Source organism: Coturnix japonica, chromosome 9, assembly GCF_054131305.1.
Source record: "Coturnix japonica strain WE chromosome 9, WE-NBRP24, whole genome shotgun sequence".
NCBI lineage: Eukaryota > Metazoa > Chordata > Aves > Galliformes > Phasianidae > Coturnix > Coturnix japonica.
In genome coordinates, this window is record NC_140671.1 from 10,201,984 (window position 1) to 10,229,532 (window position 27,549).

A 27,549-nucleotide genomic window follows, 5' to 3' on the forward strand; every position below is an offset into this window, starting at 1 on the left:
CCCTGATACCCAAACCTTCCTTCCCTAGCTGTGCTCCAAGGTAGGGGCGACTCTGTAACACCTCCATGTTCCCGTGTGCTCAGTGCTCCTGGGAACATTGTGCAGCCAGTGGTCAGATGTCCCCTAAATCACCTGGAATTTGAGCCGTCATTAATCAGGATAGGAGCTAATTGCCAATCTGTGCTCTGAGCAGGCACCAGGATGGCTCTGCAAGGAAAGCTGAAGGTTGCTGAACCCCAAAGTAGTGGACTGTGTAACTGCTGGTTGGGGGTCTGGGCATTGCTGTGGTTGGATCCAAAGCATTCCTACATGAAGGGCATGAGGACAGGAGACAAAAGCCCCCTTGGTTTCCTGCTGCTGGATGCATGTTTAGGGACCCTTTTGCAGGACCCCAGTACTGCTGGACACAGTATCCCATGTTGACTCTGCCGTCTTATCTCCTTTCCAGGCTGTGACCAGAGGAGCTGAGGGATGGTGCCTTCCTCCCCTGCATTTCTCCTCTTCCTCGCTGCTCTCCTTCATGTGCCAAGAAGGGAAGAGTGGTAGGCACTGTGGGATGGACTGGGACGGGATGGGACTACCACAGCATCTCCCTGCACTGAAGAGGAGCTGATGGCCAGAGATGCGTGGGGACACCGTGGTGGCAGGCAGACAGCAGGGGCCATGTGCACATGGGGCTGTGGGGCTGCTGGTCCCATGATGTGCAAGGACAGGTGGCTGCTGTTCAACCCCAGGGCTTCTCTGATCCCAATCAGTATGGTCAGTGCTTACAGCACTCCTCTGGGGCTTGCTTTTTTTCATTCTAGGGGATTTTATTTAATTTCCTAGTGTTTTTATTTTAAAGGTAGAAAACTAAGGGGGAATGCTGCTGATCTGTGGGTTTGTGCTGCCACTATTAGCTGCTCCCCACAGGGAAATGCACCCACAGTGTCAGCTCCTCAGCCCCTCACCACGGCAATGGTGACCTTTCACAAGTGGCTCTGTGCTCCTGGCTGTGCCCAGGTCCTCCCCAGGCTGTCCCTTTGCAGGGCCCAGCTCCATGGCCCCAGTGGCTCATCCCTGTGCCTGGCACGTAGCTCATCTGCCACCCCTTCCATCTCCTGTTTCCCCTTCTCTCCCTCCGGTTACATCTGTGGGGTACTGATGTCTGTTTGTCAGATGCCAGAGGCTGTGTTGGGTTTTAGGACTGGTGGATGGAGCAAGGGGAGCAGTCTCTGGTTGTACAGAGCCGGTGCCCCCCTCCCAGCCCCATAGCCATCCCATGCACCCACAGCCAGAGCCAATGTGCTGTGCTTTGGTGCTGCCATCCGAGCACCTTTTGCTGGCATTTCCCTCCCCGAGCCCATTCTACATGAGCTGTCATTGCAACAGTGGGGAGAAAACTGTGTTTTCAGGATCTTATTGAACATAATTGCTGGTCAGGAGCTGTCCTAAATAATTCAGCCGTGCCGTAAGTTGGCTTGAACTCAGAGACATTGCAAAGTGATCAGCCTTGTATGTCTCAAACTGTTGGTGTCTGAACCACTTTAGCCAAAATGAATGAAGGTTAAAGCCCTCTGCTAAGCACTGGGCAGATCGTTACATGAGCAAAGATCCTGAAGGTCCTTCCTAGGAACGTCCTGGGAAGAAGTTTCTTTGGACAAGGCTCAGGCTGGTGCTTTTAGGGTGGTTTCAGTGCCACGTGGTTTCCTCCTGGATGTTTGCACAAAGGATGGAGTTTCTCATCCCCTGCCCTCCCCAACACACCCCAGTGCCCTGTCCTACCCCAGCCTTGTTTTCTGCTGCCTGTTCTCCCCACCTGAACAATTCTCGCTCCATCCTCTCTGCGTGTGCCATAAACGTTGCACTAAACCTCAGAGCCTGTCTGAATTCTTACCAATGCCTTCATCAAGGGGTCTGTGGGTCCTGTCCCAGTGGGCTGAGCCCTGAGCACTCTGTGCACCCCTGAGATGGACAGGAGAGACACCCAACGCATGGACATTTCAACACTTCAAGTTGAATTTTCCTACACGCTGTGATGGCACTGAGCCCATGTTGAGTGACTGATGCAGGAGCAATGCATGGCTCCTGGTTTTGTTTTCCAAGGAGATGTGAGCCCTCTAGGCGTGAGTTGGAAAGACGGAGGCTGTGCCCAACAATAGAGTGGAAAAACCTGAGAGATGCTGTGCAGGTTTGCAATGGGGTACATCAACCTTGAAAACCTTGCCTATTACTGACCACTCCTTATGGGGTCCCTCCAGCTGTTGGTAGATGTCCATCAGATGAGCACTGTTGGTTGGGGCATTCCATTGCTCCAGTCCCTGTTGAAGCAACACACATCTCCATGCTGCCCCTTGGCCATCCAAACGGAGCTGGGTAAAGCTATGACCAGCAAGTGTGCCCAGCCTGACCACCCCACTGCTCTTTCTGCCCTATTTTCCTCCCAGGAACGTCTCCATCCATGGGGGCTGTTACACAACAGCACCAACAGAAAGACCTGCCCTATATTCACCATCCACACGCCCAGACAAGCAGCTCCCTCCCTTCTGTTCAGCGCAGCAGTGGCTGTTGGTACAGCCATGCTATTTGCATCATGCCTTCTTATTTATGAAAGTCTTAATTATTAAAAGATATATTTATTTTTCCCCATTCTTTGGGTTTTTTTGGGGTGTTTTGTTTGTTTGTTTTTGTTTTAAATTTCTCAGGCCATTACATGGAGAGAAGGTGGGAGCTGCTCTGCACAATGCCTGCCAATGGGCGTCCACCCAATGGGGTTTGGAGGTGCAGTAGGCAGAGCAGGGATGGGTTTGGGAGCACATTGAGAGCAGCTCCCACCATCCCACAGCGCATCCTCAGCCCCTGCATGGCCCCAAACACTGCGTGTGCCGTTGGGTTGCTCAACCAGGCAGTGCTTGGCCACCATTGGGTGGTACCCATCGCCTGCATTGTTCCTAGGTTTATTTATTTTAACTTATTTAACTTATTTTAACTTATTTTTGTTTTGCAAGTGGTGTTGTTTTTTTTTTTCTGGGAAGCTTTGCCAGCCTTCTTGATTTTTGTTCTCTATAAAGCGCGCTGTTACATTCTCCTGTACATAAGGTATATATAAATATATATACATATCTCCATATGTATGTATATAGATATATACATATCTAAAGAGCTCGAAATCCTGTACAGTTTCAAACCGAACTCGGTGGCTGCTTTGTTTTCTCCGTGTTAGTTCTGACCGTTGCAGAATGAGCTGCTTTTCATTTCCCTTCTCCTCCTTCTGTTTCCTTTTTATAAATATATACATAAATATATAATATATATTTTGTTGTTGTTGTTGCAAAAACTCTTGTCACTGGAAAAGAGCAATTGTTTCCGGTGGGGGGGAGGGGGGATAAATAAATGAAAAACACACATACAAACAAAAAAAGAAGAAAAAAAGAGTAAAATCTGAGAAAGGCGCGATGGAGCTCCCTGATGTAAATTTGTACAGTAACATTTATAACGTTTTCTACACTTTAAGAAAGTATTTATAATTTCTGCTGTCTGACTGAGTGCGACCCTCCGTGACTGCAGAGTGGTGAGCCCTATGTCCCTGTGGTTTGTCGTGCAGTGTTTGGTGAGGTGACAGTGTATGAATTATTTATGCCAATAAAAAACACTTTGAAAATGAGCGCGTCCCCTGGCGCCGTGGGGCCACTCTGTGTCACCCATGGTGTGTGTATCCCTGGGGGATAGGGGGGTACACCAGTCCTTCCATCCATGTCCCATAGCGTCCCAGCCTCCACCTTTGGTGCTCAGTATGGAGATCCCATGTTGCCCTCCTCATCCTCATTGACATGACGCTGTCTGTTCTCAGCTCTTTGGGGATGATGACTGATGGTGGTTGGGTGCAGTGTGGTATGTTGGGACATCAGTCTGGGCTGGGTGCTGCTGGGGGTGCGTGTCCCTGCTGGGCCCCCCTGCCGCAGGCTGAGCCCCGTGGGCTGCACACATCTGCTGTGCTGTTTTCTCACTGCTCCCTTGCCATCAATCTGCCCAACCTCCCAGTGGAGCACGGCAGTGAGGGCCCTATGGGAGGGGATGGAGGGGAAAGCTGCAGTGGGTTTGTGCTTCTTCCTCCTCCCCAGCCCCTTCCCACATCGCTGTCACCCGGGTGCTTGAAAGGTAAAATAATGATGGCTCGCCATTAATAACCCATGAGTGCTCAACACGTTATCCTGGTGAGGGCTTTTCATCTTTCAAAGCCTGCAGGAGGTGGGAAGCAATTAGAGCAGGCGCACCCTGGGAGTTTGCATGGGAGGGATGGGAGAAGCAAGGAACAAGAGGGAAATTGGGGTCTGGGGACAGAGAGCCACCACTCAACACCCCACTGTGTGCAAGGCTTTGCCCCCCAGGTTTGTCTGCAGGTTGAGAGCTGGGTTCACCTGACAGGTCACACCTTTGGTAACCCCTGTGTGTTCCTGGTGATCCAGAGCACAACTGGTTGGTGCTGGGTGGGATGGGGCGATGCTGAGCTCTCACGTCTGGCACCACTATGGGGATAAATCCACACTGCAGCCCCATATAACCCCTGCCGTGATGTCTGGGGAATTGAGATCCTCTGGATCTGTGTCCCTGCATGTGGACGTGCGCGTTGCAGAGCCACAGGGTGCGTGCATGTGTCTGTCATCTCCAGCTTGCTGCTGATGAATCACGAGCCATTAATACTGCACAGCAGCCTCCAGGAGCAAGAGGGGAGCAGGATGCACCCGCTGCCAATGGGGGTGTGGTGGCGGCACTGTGTCCCCAGGGCTGCTGGGAGACCCCTCCCTCCAGATACAGATATGTGCACATCTTCTCCCGTTATTAAACACATTCTGAAGCCTTTCACTGAGCTGAACTTGAAAAATGAGATGTATGAGTGCCAAACTCACGCAGCTCTGAGGTGTGGATGCTGATTCTGCTTCACTCGTTGGAGAGATTAATGTCAGAGCAGAGAATAGTGTCCCTGGGGGTCCCACCTGCAGGGAAAGGGGTTGCCTTGACCCCCAGTGCCTGCCCCCCACCCCATGTCCCCCTGCTCCCATTACTCAGCAGATTCCCTTTCCTCACCTCTATTTTTACCCTGACATTGGGTGCCCATCTCCCGAAATCTGAACCCTGTACCCAGGGACCTCACAGGGCTCTGCTGGACACTGACAGCCAGGGACAGCCTGCTGGGACACTTTCCTGTCCAGAGAGGGGCAGCCATCCACAGTTCCAGGCTTTGTGCCTCAGATGTCACAGCTGCAGCTTCCTTTGCGAGGTGAAGAGCCACGCCATGCCCTCAGCACAGGTAGAGAAAGCAGCTGAAGGCTTTCCTATGCCTGACAGCTGTTTGTTCCTTGTTTCTTTGGGGGCTGGGGTGGCTTTATGTGCTTGTATGGCAAACTGTGAGGCTGGGAGTTCTGGAGCACTGCCTTGATACCCCATTGGAATACATTGGAGTGGTGATGGAAGAGTGGTGCTGATGTCCTCCCTGGGGACGCCCCCCAGCAGGATGGACTTTCTGCCTTGGTTCTACCCACTGGTTGCCACATGGGCACCATGCCCCTGTTGGGGGTTACTGGGCATCCTGGTGGGTCCCCAGTTGGCATGGGGACAACACCACAGACCTGACCCCAGGGACAAGGATGCTCTGTGGTGCCCATCAGCTCCTTGTCCCCATTCCTGCAGTGTGATGTGGGTCACCAGAACTCCCTTTCCAGCTGGGTGTCCTGCAGCTGGAGGACACAGCTGTCCCATTCCAGTAGCTGTGGGGCTGTTTCCCAGCCCACTCTCACCCTGTTGCAGCAGTGGCTCCCTCCTGTGCTGCCGGGATGCCCCACACTTGGGGTCTGGGGACACACACAGTGTCTCTGTGGCCAGTCTGAGCCCCGGGTTGGGTTTCACTGTCAGAGGGTTATTTTCAGGCTTGCAAATCCAATGGGTGACGATGCGTCTGGCTGCGTGCCTGGGGCAGAGCCAGCCTCGGGGTTACATATCCCTCAGCCCCTGTGCTGCTGTGCTGGGTAGGATCCAACTTGTTTGTTCCTATTTTTGGCTACAACCCCTGTTCCAGCATCCCAGTGTGTGCTGATCTGTGCTCCCTCCTTGCAGAGGGGGCTGCTGCTTGTGTTACATCGCTCCCAACCACAAAATAAACCGTATCTGTGTATGGCGTGGGATCCAGCCATGGGGGAGCTAAGACACTTTGCTTGGCTGATTTCCACCCTCTCCATCCCATGAATGCATCCGGAGCTCACCTGCCTTTGGTGCCCATTATGCAGACAATGGATCTCCCATTAGGGTTTCTCCCACACCTCCAACACAATGCACAGTGTGGTGTGAGCAGGGGAGCGGCCGCAGCCTCCAGGGGAGCACCTGCCTGGCAGTGGGAACACACTCAGACTGGGCAGCACTGCGGGATGGTGGTGAGCGGGGCTGGGGGGTCAGCGGGGCTCGGTGGGGCTGGAGGAGGATGAAGGCCACTGAGGATAAGAGCACTCTGTAGGGGCAGCTTAAAATAAGGCCCTGCATCCTTGAGGGTAAATTTCATTTGGTTTGAGGCTTGCTGTGATTGTTTTGCCCAGAACTGGGTCTTTTGTATAGTTGTGGAATGGCTCGGGTTGGAAGGGATCTCAAAGATCCTCACTTTCCAGCTCTGAGGCTTTGTGGAAGAGAAGGATCTGGTGCTGCTTGTGGTACCCAGTGCTGCAGGATGGGGCTTTGTCCTCTCTGTCCCATTACCTGGGTGCTCTGCATTACCCTCCTTCCCTCAAAACACACCTGGATGAGACCCAGAGCTGAAGGCCTCAAGCTGGAACACCACAGCTCACATGATTGGGAAAGAGCAGCGCTCACTGCAGCTGGGGAGGGAGAAGTTATTGAATAACCCGAGTGCCGCGGGGCCCCCGGCGTGCGGTGTGCTGCAGGTGTTTGCTGGACCCAAACCATCCGCGATGCCCCCAGCTCCCAACCCCACGGACCCCACATCCATACGGCGATGTGGAGCCCTGGGAGGGGTGCACGGCACCGGGCAAGGGGAGGGCACGCAGTGGGGTGTCCGGAGTGCCACCGTGGGAAAGCTGCGCAGCCGGCTCGGCTCAGCCCCGCCAGCTCAACCCCCTGCGGCTCTTCCGCCAGCCAGCGCGGATCGCCGAGCTGAGCGCTGCCGTCCGCACCGAGATGGAGCTGGAGCTGGGAGTCGGTGCGTGCCTTGTGTCGGTGCCGGGAATGGGATCCTGCATGTGGGGGGAGCGGAGGTGGTGTGTGCTGGCGTGGGGGGATTGTACAGTAGGGTGTCCCCGTTATCCCCGTGGTGTTGTGGCTGTGCTGCTGCCCAGATGCTGCGGGGGTACAACGTGGGCACACAGCGGTGGCAGATGTCCTGATCCCCATGTTCCTGTCTGCCCCATAGTCTGGGCTGAGCTGGGGTCGCTCCCCATCTCCCACCCTCTGATGGCTCTGATTTAGGCCCCATAGCACTAACACCCACCCCGTGCACCTCCATGGGGGATTTGCAGGTGGGCACCACGGCACAAAGAGCTCTCTCCTTCCCTGGGCGAGGAGCTCATCCCGTCGGCACGCAGCCGCTCCGCTTCCTGGGAAGTCCTATTGACGGCAAAGCGTTGCTGTGAAGGGGGTGGGGTAGGGGGAGGGGGGAGAACAGCTGAAGTTATCTGGGGCCGCGTGTGCTGCAGATGCAGCCCTCCATTCCGGGGAGGCTGGATGGAGTGATGAAAAGTTGCAGCTCCAGTCCATCTGTTTCTGACAACCTGAGCCCTCTCCGGCAGCTTCTGAATTCAGAGTTTCTGAATTCCTCAATAATTAGACTTATTTTGTGGGGGGAAAAAAATACCCCACCAAAAAAGCCCCATTAAAAAGCCCCCAAACATCTGGGCTTTTGCACGATGGGAATGAAAAGCCAAGGTGGGTGTAGGAGGGGGAAGGTGGATTTTCATCCTTTAACAACCCAAATCTTGAAATATTACATCAGCACCGAAGAGGTGTAATTAAGTAGGAAACAAATGAGACCGGCTAATCTGTTTTGCTTGTTTGAGCTTAGCGGAGTGCAGAAAACAAACAGAGTCCGGATGATGAATGGGACTTCTTTCTGAGCCCCCGGTGGGGGGGCTGGGATGTGGGGCTGGGTTTGGCTGCTTTCCCCCGGCTCTTGCTGGCTCAGGGCTGCCTGGCGGTGCTGCCCGGTTCTGGCTGTAAGTGGATGCCCTCCTGGAGCGGTGAGCGATGGGGACAGGGCTGTGTGTTGCTGGGGAACAGCAAAGCCTGAGCCCTGTAGGACGATGCCTTTCAGAGCAGCATTCCCGTGAGCTTCTGTGCATCCCCGGGAGGATGTATGAGCTTGGGGACATCCCGTGGGGGCCGTGTTCCTGCCGGTGCGGTGCGGAGCACCAGAAGCTCAGCACTCCCACCCTTGGGAGTAGTGGGGACGGACAGAGCAGCATTTTGCAGCCAAACACCCCCCAGGGCTTTGGTGTATTGGTCTGAGTGGAGCAGTCCCTGCTCGAGCCCACTTCCAGGGTTTTGTTTTCTCCCTTCCCTGCTCTCCGGCACAGCCCGAGGTGCCAGGAGCAGATGGCAGCCATCGGCTGGGCTCACTCTGAGCCCCCACAGCTCCTGGCATGGGGCAGTGGCTGTGTAACCCTCTGACTGCCGGGCTCCTCCTAACCCCACACCCAACATCCCAATGGGAGATGTGATCCTCGGGGGTGTTCTGCAGGGAAATGGGATGTGGGTGAGTGGGAATGGAGTCACCCCACCGAGGTTTTGCATTTTAGGCTGCACCACCAGCAGGGGCTTGCCTCAAAATATTGCAAAGCCCACTGATGCTGGAAGCATTTGCTCTGGTTGGCATCACCCCGGCACCCAGAGCTTCCTCTGCACCTTGGTGACTGTCATGACAGTGACTTAGGGCTGACCCAAGCATCCCATTTCCCTCCCGCTCCCCCCTGCCTCCCCAGCCTTCCCCTGTGAGCCACATTGCATCTCCTGCCCCCAGAGGGCCGGGAAATTGGGAAGCAGCCAAAATGAAACAAGTCCTCCCCTCCCCTCCTGGGTGACAATTTCAGCCCTGCAGGAGCACAGTGCCTGCCAGCTCCCGTGCCCACACCAGCCCTGGGCAGGAGCACCAGCAAAGGCCACAGAGAGAGCACAGCCCTTCAGCTCATTATTATTGTTGTTATAACATTTTTCTTTGTATTTTTCTTGCTAAGAAGGCCGGAGCTGTTTCGTGCAGCATTGCAGCCGGGCAGGGCTGTTCCTGCTGCTTTCTGAGCAATGAGTGTCTCTGGAAGGGAAAATTGAGCACCTTGGTAGCAGGTGGTGTCCTCCTCACTGAGCTGAGTCGCATCCCTCCAGTTTGAGCTGAATAAATTTACCAGGCAGCAATGATATTAGCCGAGTCTCAAAGACTTCATCAATTTGCAGTTGTGTCTTCGGTGGTAGTTTTGTTGTTGTTGTTGTCGTTTTATTGAACTGTCTGAGATGATCTCCAAAGAGAGCGCTGCAATCTGAACTATTAAGTAATTTGGAAGGGCAATTAGTGTTAATCTGGAAACTCCCTGTGTTGCTCCCAAATAAATCAACCTCGCAGTGAGAGCCGCGCGATGGAGCTGTGCTGATTTATGGGCAGGGCAGGAGCGTGAGCTGGTCTGGAGAACACCAAGGAGCAACTTTGTGCTCTGGGAAACTTTGATAGGATGGTGTTGGGTTCAGAGAGACTGGGGTTATGTAGGACTGGAGAGAGTGGCCCCAGCCTGGGCTTTGTGCCCTCCCTGTATCCCCATCCCCAAAACGCTTTTCCCAGTGAGGGCTGGGGAGGCTCCTGCACAGGGCCCTTTTCCTCCTTCCCCCCTTCCTTTAGGCAGATGCTGTGTACAGTGTGTTCCAAGCCCTCAAAAAGTGGCATTCCCAGGGCTCCATTGGAAGAGGGGTGGCCAGCAGGGACAGGGAGGTGACTGTCTCTCTCTACTCTGCCATCTGGAGTACTGCATCCAGGTCTGGAGACCCAATACAAGAAACACAGCTGTTGGAGGGGGTCCAGAGGAGGGCCACAAAGATGATCAGAGGGCTGGAGAACCTCCATTGTCAGGACAGGCTGTGGGAGCTGGGCTTGTTCAGCCTGGAGAAAAGAAGGCTGCAGGGTGACTTCATTGCAGCCTTTGAGTACTTAAAGGGAACCTACAGACAGGAGGGGAGTCAACTCTTTGAAAGGGTAGACAGCATCAGGGCAAGGGGAAATGGTTTGGAGCTGAAGGAGGGAAGATTTAGGTTGGATGTCAAGGGGAAGTTCTTTACTCTGAAAGTGGTGAGGTGCTGGAACAGGCTGCCCAGAGAGGTTGTGGGTGCCCCATTCCTGGAGGTGTTCAAGGCCAGGTTGGATAGGGCCCTGGGCAGCCTGGGCTGGTATTAAATGCAGAGGTTGGTGGCCCTGCCTGTGGTGGGGGGGTTGAAGATTCTTGATCCTTGAGGTCCCTTCCAACCTGGGCCATTCTGTGATTCTGTGACACTGTTTCCTGTTGCAGGTGGCAAATACAGGGAACAATCCCTTCTGTTGTCCTGCTGTCTTTGCATTGCTTTTTCAGCACAGTAGGCATTGATGTTGGCCAAGTGAAAGTTCTTGTGTTGGCTGAGCTAAAGCATGGCTCATCCACTTGTTCAGTGGGACCACCATGCCCTTTCCTCCAAAGCTGTCTTCCAGATCATCCAACTCCCTCCCCACCATGCCCGCTGACCACATCCCTCATGCCACCCTGGCATGGAGGCAGCCCAGCAAGGCAGTGTATCGCAGCCCTCCTTCTCCCACATGCCCTGTACCCACAGGTCACCCTGGGGAAGGGATTTGGGGTTGCACGACATCTGGAGGGTCCCCACCCCTCTGGTCTGTTGATGCTGTTTGGAGCTATTACTGTTTTCTGGTGGCTGCTGTTTGCCCACTCAAATACCTCAGTAATCCGCCAAGGGACCTCACATCTTCCTTCCTTTCTTCTTTTTTCTTCTTCTAAAACAATTAGCTTGGCTCAAGCCCTCTGCAATACATCAATTAATACAAGCTGAGGCAGTAAATTAAAGGGAAACAGGAACAACTATGCTGGGATTAGGTCACTGAAACTATAAACTTTGGAACAAATCAGATTTCCTTGGGAAGGGAAATGGACAGCCGTGATATGTCAAAAGTGAGATGAGACAGGCTCGGAGCAACTTTCCACTTGGTTGCTGGATGCCAGAACTTCTTCCCTGGGGAAGTTTGGGCTGCCAGACCCTGCTGCTACCAATAATGCTTGGATGGCAAAACAAACAAACAAGAGGCAAGAGAAAATGGAGAAGGGTGGGTGAACTGTGCAGATGGTTTGGGAGAGGCATGGAGCAGCCAGGTGCAACCTGAGGGGTGGGGAGGAAGGCAGAACCTTGGGGATCCTTCTCACCCCTTTTTAAAACAGCATGTGGGCCTGTTGTCTTGTGACACGTACAAGAGGGCATGAGACAAGCAGTTGGCCATTGAACACAGAGCATGTCCAGGGCTAAACATTGTTTGTTTCTTCTCCGTGGTTGTTCAGCAAAGAGCAAACTCTAGAGGTGGAAAAGGAGAAGAAGGGACCATTCATATCCCCCATCCTGGGCAGGGCCTTGATCAGTTCATTGAGGAGAATCACTACATCTATAAGACAGGAGTGTGACCTATTTTGCCCAGAGTCACAGACCAAGGCTGGTGGTAGAGTCCATCTATCACCAGTGTAGGAAGCCACAGCCAATGGGGTTTGCTCCATCCAGCTGTTCAGGCTGTTGGCTCTGATCAACACCAAATCCCAGGGCTCCCCCAATATCCACGCTCATATAAACATACGTGGGGTGTACATATGTAACTGTTCCTCCTCTGGCAGGCACACAGAGCCTGTCTGGCTCCTGGTACTTCCCTTACGGACAGTTTTTAATGCATCTCCAAATGGTATAATGGAAAAACAAAGCTGGAAAGGTCGCTTCTGTGGCAGAAACAGCTGTTATGGCATAGGGATAAATGCAAGGAGCATGTAATACATCTTCCTCCGACCTCTAATTGCATCCCTGAGACTTGCAGCCAGCCAGGTGTCCTAGATCAAGCCCTGTGTCACCTCCTCTGCCAGACCTGTGCTATGGGATGTTCTACAAGGCTGTGTGGGAAGGTCAGGTTGGATCACTGCCTGCTTCACAGAGCCACAGCCTGATGAACAACATGTCTGTGCCATGTGGCAGTGACAAGAGCCATGCAGGGAGAGTAATGGTGCTCAGGGCTCATAGAATCATGGAATCACTAAGGTTGGGAAAGATGTCTAAGATCCCCAAGACCAACCCCAACCCACTGCCCATGTCCCCCAGTGCCACATCTCTACATTCCTTGAGCACCTCCATGGTGATGGGTTGGTGACTCCACCACTCCCTGGGCAGCCTGTTCCCTGCAGAGGAACCCAAGGAGGGCAGAACATTCACATCTCTGTTCCAGCACAGTGGGGAAAAACTCTCTGAAGGTGGGAGGATAAAAGTGATTTCTGGATGGAGGGAGCAGGATCATCCTTGCTGTGGCCCTGCTGGGGTGACATGGGGTGGCTGCCTGTGCTCTGCAGGACACACAGACAGACAGATGTAGGCTGGGGCACCAAGAGGTGAACATGAACCATTGTGCCCTACACAGGACAGTGCTCTGAGCGACTTGAGGCTTCTGCAAGGACAAGAGTGGGGCTCCTTCCCCCCCCCAGCACTCATCAGCAGCACTCCTCAGCCCATGCATGCTCATTAGCTGCAGAAACGCTTCTGCCCTTTTGGCCTCTTGCTCAGTTCTTGGATTTGGTGCTCCTCTGCAAACTGAATTACACCGTGCTTGTGCGTGAGCAAAACTTCCCCTGCTCTGCACCTCCCCTCCCTCCTCCTTGTGCCCTGCTGTATCCCTGGCATTAATGCAGAACCCACCATGTCCCCACACCTTCCCCGTAGCATCCCCACATCTCCGACTCCCAGCACTTCACTCTGCCCACGCAGCTTCGTTAGCAGCCCTCTGCCTGCAGACAGAGCCCCGCTAATGACGGCAGCTCCTGGTGGAGCCGGAGCAGCGTAGGAGCCGCGGGGACGTGGCTGCGATGCTCTGCATGGCCTTTCATCTCTGCAGTAATGAGGTATCAAGGCCACCCCTGGAGCATGGCAGCTGGGAGTGCTGGGCTGCCTGGTGGGGTCTCCAGGCCCCCACCCCTGGCTGGCAGATGTCAGAGCAGGGCTGGGCTGTGGGATGGGTGCCTGCAGTGAGCAGCACGGCAGGAACTGCCCGTAGCCTGTAGTGGGTGTGCAATGGAACAAGGCATTGCTGGAAGCACGGCTCAGAGAATTTCTTTGGCTAAAGCTAAACAAGAGTTCATTTAACCCCATAAAAGCTCTTCCAGTGCTATGGGAGTCACTGTCTCATAGGCATAACTACCACATAAAACAGTGTTCTCTGCTCTCCTTCAGTTCTAGGGTGCACAGAGCAGTCCGTGTTGTCCTCCCCATTTGCTGTGAGCTTTTCTACACGGACTGGCTGTAGTTTCTGTGCAAAGAGGTGTGAGATGGAAGCAGTGGGAGCTGGTGGGTGGTGACAGGTGGATGCTCAGCCCCCTGAAATCATAGGGATATCTCCATAAGTGGTGCTGTGTTAATTTACTGCCTTTTCACCACTTCTTGGGGGCAGTGGTTGGAGAAGCAATGAGATCCACGTGTCACTGAAGGCAAACTCATGGCTGTTCTGGTGGTACAATGTAACTTGGTTTCCTCCTTCATCTTCACCTCTAAATTACTCATTCCTAAACGTCTTAAAAACAGAGAGCTAATCCCAGTAACCACACTCCCATACAACATGATGCCAGCCCAGACCTCCATGTAGGCTCCAGAACTGGTGTCAGGAGGACCCCAGCAACCCACACCAGTGTCTCATGATTGTCTCTATGCCATAGAAGCTGCTGGTGGTGGTAAGCAAGTTCTGTGGGTACAGTGGTCAGCAAGTCCTGGCTAATGCTGTAGCAGTATGTGCTTCACTCCACTGTCTTGGGGGTTTTTGTGAGGTTGATGCCCTTGGACCCCTCATGGGACTCAACAACACTGTTGAGTGCAGAGCCAGCAGGATGGGCGAGGCCAAGGCAGGGAAGCACAATGGGGATGTCCCCCATCCTCCCCCTCTTTTTCCTTTGGCCCACTTGCATTTTGGGTACTGTGGGGTCCGGGAGATGTTGCGGGAGCAGAGCCGCAGGCAGCACGGTCGGGAGGTTCAGACACTGGCTAATCCTGTTAGGAAGGCAGTGGTTATTGCAGGGCTTCCAGCGGGACCTGCTAAATGAACCGTAATTCTGTAATGAGATTTCCTTTTCCCGGCCAGACTAAATGTTCTCGGCCACTGGGAATAAGAGGTTGGGGGAAAAAAATCAAAAGGAAAAACGTATCGGGGAGGGGGAAGCCTGTCCAAGGCTGTGTCAGTCTTGGTGGCACTGGGGATGTGCAGAGCTCTCAGATGCGCCTGCTCATTGCAGACATGGGCTGTTGTGCTGCCCTGTGCTCCTCTGCAGGGGGTTGACAGAACCTGAAGAGCAAGCAAATCCCATCCAAAGTTGTGATATCGCTCTGAATTTCATAGAGGGCCGGAGCCTGTGTGTGAGGCAGCGGAAGGCTGGAAGGGCAGGGGCATGTGAGGAGAAAACATGCTCTGGGAAAACAGTGGGTTCTTTGTGGAAGAGCTGAATGGCAAGAAGTGGTGTCCCAAGTGGGTTTTGTTCTGCCTCATGGCTACAAGGGGAGAGACGTCGGGCTCCGTGAGGTCTGGGGCTCCTGCTGGGATCCCTTCCTGCAGAGCTGCAGGGCCAGGAGCAGCTCTACCACTCTTTTTTGTCTTTCCTGATCTCGAGTTTTCTTAGTTGTTTATTATTATTATTATTATTTTCTCCACTTTCTTTCTGATCTTTCTCTTAGAGAATATGGCAGTCTTGTATTTCTAAATGGGAACACCTGCCAAGCACAGAGCCAGGCTTTCCAGCCATGTAGGTGAGATGGAATGCACCATCTGCATCCTGTCCTGCACAGAGTGCCCCCCAGCCCCCACCCATGGGCAGCTGAGGAAGGAGGCAGCTCTCTGAGCCTTCTCCTCCACTTCTGTATGGTGTAATCTGGACCTTGCCCTTCACATGCCTCCACTCCCCCATTGGTAAGAGATGAGTTGGAAGATGGGTGATTGTATTCTGGCATTTTGTAGGGCAGTGCTTCACAGGACCAAGGGGTGCCCTCTGTTGGGCTGTTTTCAGTCTTTTCAGTGTTTTTAACCACAAAACCTTCCTCAGGCCTCAGGCTACAGGAGCTCATGCTCTTTCCAGGCATTCCTTTGGTCCACTTTTGTATGTAAATGGGGTTCATGGCTCAGCTGCCCAGGGAGTGGTGGGGTCACTGTTCCTGGAGGTGCTGAAGGAACATGGAGCTGTGGCACTGAGGGACATGGTCAGTGGACATGGTGGGGTCAGGTCGGTGTTGGTTTGAGGATCTTAGAGGTCTTTTCCAGCCCTAATGATTCCAGGATTCTATGATTCATCCAGCTGTGCTCTTGCACCCCCAGTTTAGCACAGCTGCAGCCTTTTGACCAAATTGAATGGGAGGGTTGAGACATCAAAACAATGAGGTTTTGGTGTGTCACCTGCATTGGGTCCCAGGTGACCTAAATGAGTATCCCCCCTATTAGGGCTGAAATCTATGGGGTGCTGGTCAACTTGGGAGAAGGTAATAAGGGGACATTTCAAGTCAGGGCAGGTCCTACTAGTGCTATGAGATCACCATGGTCATCTCAGTGCTAATACAGCTCACCTACAGGTGACATCAGAGCAACTCTGTGTTTCTCTAATTACCAGAGTTGGCTTTGGAAGCAGTGGACAGAGTCGCTGGGACCCAGTGGCTGCAGGTGAGTGGATTGCTGAGGGACCCAGAAAGCACCAAAAAGCTCTGAATTGCTTTAAATTCCATGGGGGTGGTGAGCTCAGGGTGCCAAATTGGGGCCTTGTGTCAGCATAGCAGCTCTTGTGGGGGTGGGCTGTTGGGATCTGGGTTGGGCTGGGTTCAGGTGGTTCTGTTTCCTCCTTTTCCTGCTCTTGAGGAGAGATTTTGGTGGCAAGAGGAATCATCTTGATTGGAGGTGAAATGTTGTGATCGTGCTGTTCCACATGCAGTTGGCTCCTTTCAGCATTTGATTCTGTCGTGGTTGAACTGGGAGAAGCTGCTTAATACTTCCAAATTACAGCAGCTTTTCAACATCCCATGAAAGTCATTCCAGAAATAAATCCACGTTCCTGGCAGTGCTTCTGCACAAACTTCTCACTGCTCGGTGGTGAGGCCGAGCACCGCCTTTCTTTGGGTTGTAGGGGAGAAATAAAAGGGGGGAAAGCACAGCTCTGTGCCTCCTGTTGTTGCTCCTCTCCCTGCTGGTACGTGCATTTGGGATGGGGCAGCTCCTTTGTTGCTGAGTGGCTTTGGCTGAAGGACACTGATTCACAAGTGTGTGAGCAGTACAAAGTGTGTCCTGGTACATGCTGTGCTGAAGGTGTAGTTTAGGGCTGAGATGAGCCTTCCTCATCATCACCAGCCCTCCTCGCCATTGCTGTGCCCCTGGGCTATGCAGGTGGAGCAGCCCTACTGCTGCTTTAGGGCCAGGGATGGATGGGGTTCATAGCTCACTCAGCCTCAGTGGATGCCCAACCCATGTTCCTTTATTTCCATGGGTCTGGAGGGTACAGCAGCCCCTGTTCACCCACCCCCAGCAGGCACACGAGGGGCTTCAGGAATGGGTAGCAGAATATTTCTGTATCGCTTTCCTTGCAGCTTGTTTTCTGCTAGCAGGGTCTTTTTTGGAAATGAAGAACTCGGCAGCAGCTGTGGCTCAGTTTCGGGCTGGCTTTGTGTTCCTTGTGCTGTGAATGCTCTGCAGATTGAGCTTATCAGCCCTGTCAGCCTGCTGCAGCCCTTCCGCGCTGCCCTGCGCCTGTTTACCCAGCGCTGCTCTGACGCAGGGCCCCTTCCTGCATCTGTCCCACCCACCCTGAGGTCCCACACCGATAACTCTGAGATTAGAGATTTGGGTCTTTTAGAGGCAGCCATGGACCTGCAGCCATGCCTTAATGGTCTCCATTCTGCTTATTTTTGGCTGGTTTTTGAGGTCTCTTCCAACCCAACTCATCCTATGGTTCTATGATGCAGGTCTCACTGATCCTATGGTTTCAGTGCAGCTCTATGCTGCTGAGCACCTTCCCCCAGTTTCCAGCTGCTGACAGCTGCCTCAGATATTTGTGTTTGAAAGTGTTTGCATCTGAATAACCCAGGAGTCACTCCAGCCACATGCGGAGCAAGCGAAGTCTCTGAGCTGGTTTTTCATCTGTTCAAATTAGAGCCTGGATTTACGAGGCGTCCTTGGGCTTTGGTGTGTTTGTAAAGCCTCCAACAAGCCCTTAAAAGGAGGATGAAAACAATCTGGGTTTTGATGGCAAGGTGTGGGGCTGGCGCGGGAGGGGATGCGGTGTGCGACTTGTAGAGGCAGAGCATCACGTTTTGAAGTGAGGAGAAAGAAACACAGAAAGGGAAGACAGACAGGTACAGCTCTGCCCTGTAACAGTGATGAAACATTAATTCATCCCCCTGGAATTTCTTGTTTGTGAGCTGCCATAATTTCATTTCTTTGGTGTCTGTATGAAGCTGGAGTTAGTTTAATGCCAGAAGCCAAATACTCTCCTACTAATATCTCTTTATTAGATTTGGTGTGTGAGTGTGTGTGTGAGAGAGACAGAGCTCCTTATAACCTACTTTATACCATCGGAGGTGGTGTGATGCACTCTAAAAGACTCGATCCAGCCCCGTGACCCGCAATGACACGAGGCTGTAGGCACAAGTTTGACTTTTCCATACCATTTCCAAGCCTTTTTGCCCCACATGTGTCCTAATGCTCACTGAGCCGGGGACTCCCAGACCCTCAGAGCTGCGGTGCTTGCCAGCAGTGCGGGCTCACTGCCACCCATAGGCAGCTCCAGCACCCGCACCCACTCTGAAGTGGAACACAGACAGAAATCCCAGGATTTGTCCCGAATCACTGCCAGACCCCCATCAGCTGCTGTGTGTGTGTGTGTGTGCACAGTGACATCGGCTCCTTAAGCTTTGGGTATAAATACGTTCAGCCCTTCCTTTATTCCCGCTGCGGTAATCCCTCCGATGCATTTTGGGCTGCATAGAAATAGCAGCCGGGTTACGGCTGTGTGTGTGTGTGTGAGATCTGCACTGCTGCCTGCCCGGGGATCTCTGAGCACATTCCCCACTATTGGAACCCCCCTGACCCCTGAGGCTTCCAATGCAGGTGGGTGAGGCTGAGGGGAGGGCAGTGAGCCTGGGATGATGGTGGGGGGGGGGAGAAGGAAACTTGGGTGAGTGGAGTGCTGTGTTTATATTTGGCTCCTGCAACGCCGTGAGCATATGGCTGGAGGCAAATGGCACTGAGCTGATTTCATGGCAAGGGGGAGCGTGGGAAGGGGCAGGGGCTGCCCCCCCTGCTAAGAGCTGAGCTGGGCGATCTCCTGCTCATAGTGTTGTCTGCATTTGGGGTGTGGGGTGACTTGTGCAGATGTCTTCCCCGTGGCTATGGGCTGGATAGGGAAGGGTTACAGGTGTGTAATCCTGGTGGAGAAACCCTGCCCTGAGTGCTCTTTGCTGGAGGGAGGAAGGTGCAAATGTTGGTTGTCACACTGCGACCTTTTCCAGCCCCAGTATCTGGGGGTGGCTGCTGTGATGGAGGCTGTGACTTCCCCCAGCGCAGGACATATGAAGGCCACCAGCTCTTTATGATGCCAGCACTGTGCTATGGGCTTTGTGGGCAAAGCCTCAGCCAGCACAGAAGTGAGCACTGCTCTGCTGAGCGTTACGCAGGGCAGCGTCCTGGGAGGAGGATGATGATGGTCATCCTGGTGACACATAGAGCACAGCTTGGCTTCTTCCTAGTGGGTCCTGTGTGGATGTTAGTGGGGTAAGTGGGCAGGACAACCACAGCTGGGAGTCCCTCTGTCTGGAGCCCTGCACCCATTGCTCTGCTCCCTGGTTTTGCTTCTCCAGCAGAGTAGGTGGTGGGATCTCACGTCATGGGAAGAAGTTCTTGGGCTGCCCAGCTGAAGGTGACAACATTTGGCCCGTGACCATGTCACGAAGCCTTTCTTTGCCTGCATACCCCCACCCCATGCAGCTCACCCCTCCGTGGGGCAGGCTTCCCTGCCCGATGGAGCACAGCAGATGTCATTTGGAAGCTTGCTATTAAATCAGTCCTCCTGCATCTAAATAGGCGTAATTATGTTTTCATTAGCCCCAGACAGTGCATTACAGCTTGATGTATGAGTAGTGTGAGGAGCAGGGGGGTGTAGCCCCAAAAGTGCTGCTGCCATCCTCCCCCATTTGCCAGCTCTGCGAGAGTCCCTGTTCAGTGGGGAGGATCAGGGCTGCTCGCTTTGCCATCCCTGAGGGAAGTTTTGTCATTTAGTCACCCGCTGTGCCATGGTTTATCCATGAGCATCCCAAGCACTGGACAGCCGTGGCTATGTGCTGGGCTGCAGTTGTGTTTCCATGCTCCAGGGGAGCTGCCCTTGTGTTCTGGGAGGGGGCTGCATGCAGGTGAGCTCCTGCCGGAGAGCCCAGTGGGGTTTATATAATATTATATATCTATAATTATGTGTTTGTTGTTGCCATGGGAATGAGCACAATTGCAAAGCCTGGATACTGATGTCAAGCCTGGGTCTCTACTGGGCCTTTTTGGGGGCAGGGGCAGGTCGGAAGGGGAAATGGAGAGAGGAGGAGCCCCTTCCCTGCGCTCTCCCCTGTGTGCAGCCCCAGCACAGTGCCCAGCTCTTTGCTGGAGACAGTGGGGAACACTGGTGCCACCTGCCCTGGGCTCGGGGTGCTGGGATGAGCCTGGGAGCGAGGCTGTTTGCTAGCAGGGAAAAAGGGAACCCCATTGTCTCATTTTCCCCCACACAGCAGCTTGATGCAGGGAGAGGGCTGCAGCTCTCTGGGGGTGTGGGGCTGAGCCCCTCTGCTCCGGGGTGTGCTGTGGATGGCTGCAGGGCATGGAGTGGGGCTTTCCAGCAACAAGTGCAGGCTGGGGGGAGAGGGGGATGAGGGGTCTCTCGGCTCTTTAACTGATGAGGGAGCTGAGGAGGGGGTGATGCTCATCAGTAAGGGGAGGGGGGGAAAAGCCAGGCTGGAAATGAGGTTATATAAAAGATGTATGATTTGGAGAGCGGAGTGTCTCCTAATGAGGGCTGCACCGGCTCGCTCCACACCCATAAAAACCCGGGTTGGACGTCAAAGCGGATTCGTTTCGGTGATGCTGGGATAAAGGGGCGCAGCGAGCAGTGCTCCCTCCCTGCAGCCCCGCACAGCCCCGCGCTCGTCCCTCCGCAGCTGCCGGGAGCGAAGCGATGCTCCGGGCACGGATGAGGACGGGGACGGCTCAGCTCCGCTGCATGGTAGGTGGTGGGATCGTGTATGTGTGTGTGTGGGGGGGAAAAGCCCCCAACCCCGCACCGCTTATCGGGGAAACTTTGCGGTGCCGGAGCCCCGCGGCACCCCGCAGCCATCGCTATGTCCCCACTGCGCTCCCTTGTACCCCGGGGGGGTCCGCTGCAAACTTCATTCTCCAGGTCCCCCCCGTGACGCCCCCGGGAATGGGGGGCTGATGCAGCTGCAAGGAGAGCGCAGCTCTTATCTCCCTCCCCCGCAACTCTTTGCAGTAAGTTTGTATGGGGCGAGCGGGATAGCGATTTGGTGGGGTGGGGGGAGGCACAGGCAGGGGGAAAGGGCAGTTTGCTGGGGGGGTAAGGGGCAGTTTACCAGGAGCAGGCGGACGGTGTGTGTGGGAAGGGCAAGGGGCCAGTTTGGCTGGAAAAGGCGGGCAGTGTGCCCGGGACGGGCGGCAATTTGCCCGAAGAGGGGGCGGGAGGGGGGCAAATGCAATTAGTCCGGCAGCGGCTGGGGCTGGGACGGGGGGATGGGAGGGGGCTGATTGCCGTGGGGTGGGATTTGGGATGAGCGGGGTCCCGGGGTGGGAGGTAGGTTTCCGGGCGGCACGCTGCAGGTCATCGGGAGGTTGGGGTGGAGGAGGAGGGGGAAGATACACCGGGTCCTGGGGGGTGTGTGGGTTCCTGGGGGGGGATGTATGTTCCGGGGGGGCGCGGGGTCACACCCGGACCCAGACGGCTGCGGGCGCTGTCCAGGGTGCTGAACGCTCTCCCGACCGCACCCTCTGCCCCCACCCCAGCACTGAGCGGGGCTCGAGGCTGCGGGAGATGCCCCCCCTCCAAGCAGTGCTGCTCCTCCCGCCCCACGCGTGTCCCCTCTGTCTCCTGGGCAGTGGGATGGGAAGGGAGTGAGATCCAGTTAGGAGAGGGTCACACCAGTGCCAGCCCGCAGTGAAGCCATGAGACTCAAGGCTGGCTCCTGCCCCCCACAAGGACAGTCTGAACCTGGTCCCTTGTTTGTCCCCACCTGGGCACGACAGACCTCGGTAGTCCCCTCTGCAGCACAGCCAGGAGCTGTGGTGTAGGGAGCGCAGGAGCCGAACCCAGCTGGCTCTGCCTGTGCTCCCGCTCTCGGCTTTCTTTGCACTCAGCAGCTGGGGTGGTGGAAAGCTTTTGATGGAAAGCTTTGAGTTTTCTCTGGCCAAAAATGAAAAGAACCTCTGTGCGTGCACATCTAGAGCCCCTGGTGCTGGGGTGGGCGTTGGTGGGTATCGTTCCCCAGTGCCAGCCCTGCAGGGCATTTCCCTGCTCAGTTCCACAGCCCAGGTGCAGACATTTTCTTCCAACGCTTTCAAGTTACGACTGTCATGAGGAAATTCTGGCAGGCAACTTGACAATTATCTGCTGAGTCCCTGAGGAACTGATCCGCCTCTCACTGATATAGAGGGGAAGTGTCTCCTTCCTTCTGGTGGGAGGTTTGTGGGATTGCAGGGCTGGGGACCCACTGCTGTGCGTGCCGGCTGCTTCTCTACCTCCCTCTTCTCTGTGTCCCCCGCTGCTGGGGCTCGAGATACACGGATGGAGAGTTGTGGGGAGGGTTCGTGGTGGGGGCATACGAAATAGCACTCTGCTGTAGACGTCCAGCTGCACACCATTACTATTCCTTTCCAGCTAAAGGTTTCCAGCAGGGAAGTCTTATTTTGAAGAGTTTGATTTTGTGTCAGCAATTTCTTCCTCTGTTTCCTTCCAGCTTTTCTCACCCAGAATATTTTTCTTAGAGATGCCACCAGCAGCCCACCGCTCTGTGGCTTTTGAATGTGCCCATGTTCGCAAACAAATGCCTGGTGCAGAGCCTCTCCAGAAGCAGCCATGGTTTGGGGCACTGTTGTACTAATGAGACATCTGCGCCTGGAGCGGCGTTATGCTCCCCTGTGAGCAGCACTGAGCTCTCATGCCCTTTGCTTTCCACCCGTTCCCTCTTCCAGTGATTGAGTGTGAGCTCCAGAGAGGCCATCTTAGGCAGGGGCATCACTGCCTCGTGCCTGGGGCTGAGCCTTCTGACAGGGGCCCTTGGGGGGTGTTGTGACCCTCATGGTTTTGTTTCCCCCCACCCCTCCCAGCTGCTTGCCTCGCGTATGTTGTGTTTTGTGTTTCTGTAGTGAGTCTGTACAAAAGGCTCAGGAAATCTGCCAGATTGCCCAAATCAGCGCCTGAAAACAACTATATATAGTAACCGATAAGTCACATGAGCTCGGCACGCATAGATTAGCATTTACCTTTCCCGAGTAACGAGGGTATTGTCTGATACTTGTTGATACCATCAGTTTTGACTAAAGAAAGACAACCCCAATAGAAAGGGACCGGCTCTGACAGAGAACAAATGAGAGTGAAAAGCCCTTGCTCTGCTCCCGCTGCTCTGATTGTATCTGTGTATTAAGTGAAATCTATAGACGTGATCCGATCTCTTGTACGTCTCCAAAAATAAACACATTGTGTCCTGAGGAGAGAAGGAGATGTAAGCCACTGTCTGTGACTGGAGCTGGATGAAAGCACGTTTGCTTCCATCTGCTTCTCCCACAGGAGCCCCGCTGGGCTGTGTGATGCCAGAGCCCAAGCCCTGCATGGCAGCTGCAATGTGAGGTAAACCAGCACCCACCCGCAGCACCCGGAGCTCTGGGTATGGCCATGGGGACCAGCAACATGCTGTATAGATATATAGCTTCAAAACCCATATGCTATCGGTATGTCGATCCATATGCAGAGCGTGGAAGCCTGCAAGCGCTGCATGTGTGTAGATAAAACTGGAGGTATTTATGCTAATGCAACTCTTTCTATAGCCCCTCTTTTACATGACAATTCCGAAATGCTTTATGAGATCCCACAGTACCCTTCTAGGGCAGGCTTGTCTTAATCCCATTTTGCAGACTTTCGGGCTTATGCTTTCAGACATGCTGAAAGCACACAGCCCATCCTTGCCGTTAGAGTCATGAAATCTGGCTGTTTTCTGAGCAGAACTCGCCCTTCATCCCCCCGTCCTCCAAGCTGTGGCTCAGCTGAGGGTGCTGGTCCCATTGGGGTGCTTCTGCCATAAGCAGCACAGGGCTGTCCCATCAGGTAGGGGAGATGAAGGCAGCATCTGCAGTACAAAGCTGGAAGCTGTGAAATCTACATCCTCCCCACCCCAGTCGTTCCCAAATCAGAACCAGAGCCCTCCGTGGGACAAAGGATGGGTCCCAGGAGAGCATTGCTGCTGCTGTCAGTGCTATGGCAACACATGCTGATGGAAAACCCAAGGGATGGCGCAACCAGGAGCTCAGAGCCTGATATTTCCCAGAGGTTTGTAAATAGTGGCACAAAACACTCCTGGTGCCAGGTGGTGACAATGAGGTGAGTTCCCACTCAGTGTCCTGAAGGGGCTGCACCCAGCACTGCTCCTATTGATGCCGCTGATGGCTCGGGAGTTGTTGCAGCCTGAGCCAACCTGCTGTGACTTCAGATTCTCTTTTTCTTTTATTCCAAATGGAGCCACGACTCCTTTCTCGTGCTGGGACTGGGTTTCAGCGTCATCCATCACGCAGCATTTTCTCATTTATTTCCCATCTACCTATTTTGTCATTTAGGACAAAGCGTTGTTGTGTTAACACGGCTCTCATTTGTCACATCGGAGTTGCTGGTGTAACTCCAGTCCTCTCGGCAAATTGATTGTGGTGAAATTTATGCTTTGCAGATGGGCCAAGCCCTAATAAGAACATCAGTTTGCGACGGGGTTAGTGGCGGAACTGACTGTTTTATCTAACCTCTGTTTCAGTGCACACCGCAGGCCCCAAGAAAATATGGTAGGAAACAGTAAAACAGAAACAGCAGCCGTGCTATGGAAATATGGTCAGCCTTGAACTCCAAATTAAAACAAAGCTGGGTTTCTGTCTAAAAAAGAAGAGATGTTGTGATTTTGTACAAGAGTTGTCTTGGCAACATTGGAACTGATCACCTTGCTGCCTGCCCAGTGTGGGGGCACCAGGTGGGGCAGGGTGCAGGTAAATCACTGCGAGGGCTCTGATGGGTCACGGGGATATTTTGGTGGCACTGAGGTGACCAGGACATGGAGCATGTGGGGTGCACAGACTGGACCAGACTTCCTTTGGCTGTCTAATTTCCTATAGGGGGATGGTTTGGGTGAATGCCAAAGGCAGTGGTTGCATAAATATGTGGGTTAAAGGGACTTGGGGCTGCCCAAAGGCTGGGGGGCTTCAGCTCAGATATATGGTGACAAGCAAACACATAAATATTTGCCTTCCTTAAAACAAAGCCCTGCAGCTGCGTTCTGCCATAGGGCTCTTGTATGAGTGGCAAAACAATTCCATGATTCAATTCACACTTGGTGTAAATTGGGTTTGTCGGGGAGGTGCAGCAGATGCGGTGTCCCAGGTCACAGCAGTAGGGATGGGATGGAGGATGGGTGTGGAGCTCGGCAGCAGCTGCGTGTGGACATCAGCAAGGCTGGAGGGAGATGGATGGATGGAGCTATCCCAGCATGGAAAGGCCGTGCACACAGGTATGATGTGGTCTGAGCATGCAGAAAGGCTGGCATGAGTGAGCTGCCTGCCAGTGAATCACTTTAATGCTCCATTTTCAGATGCACAAACACGCCGGTTTACAGTAACTGTGCATATGTTGCATCCCATTGCTCCTCATCAGAGTCACTGACGCTCCACGGGTTGTAAAAATTAAACGGGCATAAATCCATCAGCCCTGGGGTTCTGCGTTGAGTGGCATAAATCCCACGAAAACTAATTAAATAAGACAATGGTGTCCATTTAAAGCTGGCACGTAGAAATGTGAGCCATTACCGCAGTGATGATTTGTGAGAGACAAGGCTTGAAATCACATTGTGAGGGCAGGGGCATGCAGGGTGCCCACGCCAGAGGCTCTGGGTCCATGCCGGGTCTGTTCAGCCCACGGGCTGAGGCTGTGATGGGCGATGGATTGTGTTTAGGGCAGGAGATTTATTTCCTCTCTGCTTTGCTTTTTAAATCAAATCATCAATTAAGGCATGTGCTGGAGTTTGTTGCTTGGAATGTGATATGGTGGTTCAGAATGTTTTTCTCTGTTGGCTTGCATAAGACTTTTGAGGCCCTGGAGTGTGTCCAGTGAAGGGCAGAGGAGCTGTGCAGGGTCTGGAGCACACGTCTTATGGGGAGCAGAAGAGGAAGCTGGGATGGCTCAGTCTGGAGAAGAGGAGGCTCAGAGAAGACATTATTGCTCTCTGCAATTCCTGAAAGGAGGCTGTGGTGAGGTGGAGGTCGGTGCACTCCCAGGTAGCAGCAATAGAATGAGAGAGAATGGCATTAAGCTGTGCCAGAGGAGGGTCAGGTTGGGTATTAGTAACCATTTCTTCTCCAAAAGAGTGGTGATGCAGTGGCTCGGGCTATCCAAGCAGTGCTGGGATTCACCATCCCTGTAGGTGTTTAAGGAATGCAGAGATGTGTTGCTGACACTGTCAGTGGGCACGGTGGGGTTGGGCTGCAGCTGGACGTGGGGATCCAAGAGCTCTTTTCCTACCTTAACAATTCCACAATTTGTTCCTTACGTGTCTGTGAAGCAACACCATGTCCCTAAACCCAGCATAGGGGTATATGTGCTGCGCCCATTCTTGCACTGGTTAATGCCCACAAAATAAGGCACAGCCACACAGGTGGATGTTGAGACTGGAGGGAGTTAATGCTTTGATAACACTGATGAGGTGCTGAATGCTTGTAGCTCTGCAGGGCTTGCTGCCTTCTGGGAATTCAGGTTGGCATCCTCTGGTTTATGCTTCAGAAGGGGTAGGAAACTGAGGCAGACTCAGATTGCCCAGCCGGAGATGTGTAATGGGGGCACACAGCGCCAGCCCCCCTCCAGGCTGAAATATGTTTCCATGCAAGTAGAGCTCAGTGACACCACTCACTGTGCTGATTTGAAGGACCGAGACGGCAGCTCTGAATGCCCGACCTGACACACCTGCTGCTGCTGCTGGCTGCATAAATCAGGCTGCTAATGGTGCTTGGAGGCAGCACCGAGCCCGGCAACACGCACCACCGGCACAGCATTTCCCTGAGACATTGCATGGAGTTGGTGCTATGAGGCTCATCTAAATCATGCCCCATGGTGGAAAAGCAGCACTGAGTACAGAGGGTGGCACACGCTGGGGGCCATGGGGTTTTCTCCTTGCAGAAAGGAAGGTGAATGCAGAGCTAGGCTTGTTTTGAGCACGTTGCATGGGGTCTGTATGCACTGTTGCAGTGGTGACTAACACTGGGGCTGACCCCGTGGCAGAGAGGCTGGCGGTCCTGCATTGAGTGCTGCTCACACAGCTCTCAGAGCCGTTTATTCCTACATCGTGTTGGAAATGAGTCCTGCATGACTCAGACTTGCCCGGGATTTGGGGTCGTGTTGACCTCCTCAGTGCTGGAGATGTAGAGCTGGGGATGTGGAGATGGGATGGAGAAGGAAGGAGTTGGTCCTTTGGGCACAGCTGGTGATGCTGAAGGTGCAAACATCCCCGTTGCGATGCCTCTGGGTGGCCAGGTCTGCCACATCAGTGCGTTCAGTCTGCAGACCTAGTGCCCTCCGTTTCCTCCCCAAAATTCAGACTTAGCAAGAAACACCATTTACATCTCAGCTGGCTGCTAAACGCCACAGTACAACTCCGGAGAGAAACATCTCCAGGGCACCTCAGAAATGACAGAGGAACACAGAGCGCGTTTGGGAGCTGCTGGTAGCAGTGTGAGCGCACAGCCCCATCAGCAGCCAATGACCCGTGGGCACTGTGCAGTCTTGCCCAGATGCACAGGGTCCCAGGAGCTGGGGTTGGCTTGCCACCAGCGCAGGCAGCTTGTGGGGAACTGCTGGGCTCAGGGGAGCCCTGCTTTGTACCCCAGTGCTGCAGAGTATGGGGAGAGGAGGAGCTGAGCTGCGATCCCATCAGGCAGGCTTAAAAGTGCCTGTCAGTGCAAATAGCTCAGTGAGAACTTGGGTAAGAGGAGCTGACTGTCCTTTCCTACCACCTCACTTT

General features: G+C 53.9%; 2 protein-coding genes across 8 annotated transcripts in view; both read left to right on the plus strand.

The window, feature by feature from the left end:
• KSR2 (kinase suppressor of ras 2) overlaps window positions 1-3,643 on the plus strand; it is a 48,650-nt gene extending 45,007 nt beyond the window's left edge. For all 3 annotated transcript variants that reach the window (XM_085508781.1, XM_085508779.1, XM_085508782.1), the window contains one exon: window positions 449-3,643. In XM_085508781.1, coding sequence (XP_085364907.1) covers window positions 449-455 — 7 coding nt within the window. In that variant the 3' untranslated portion in view covers window positions 456-3,643. The remainder of the gene's footprint in view (window positions 1-448) is intronic.
• Window positions 3,644-7,057: 3,414 nt separating this feature from the next.
• Window positions 7,058-27,549, plus strand: part of NOS1 (nitric oxide synthase 1) — a 56,632-nt gene continuing 36,140 nt past the window's right edge. For 3 of the 5 annotated variants that reach the window (XM_015878395.3, XM_015878394.3, XM_085509543.1), the window contains exon 1: window positions 20,274-20,507. The gene's annotated coding sequence lies outside the window, so the exon portion shown is untranslated. Of the gene's footprint in view, window positions 7,181-18,216; window positions 18,356-20,273; window positions 20,508-27,549 lie in introns of those variants that run through there. The other 2 variants (XM_085509541.1, XM_085509542.1) reach the window with 2 other exon arrangements.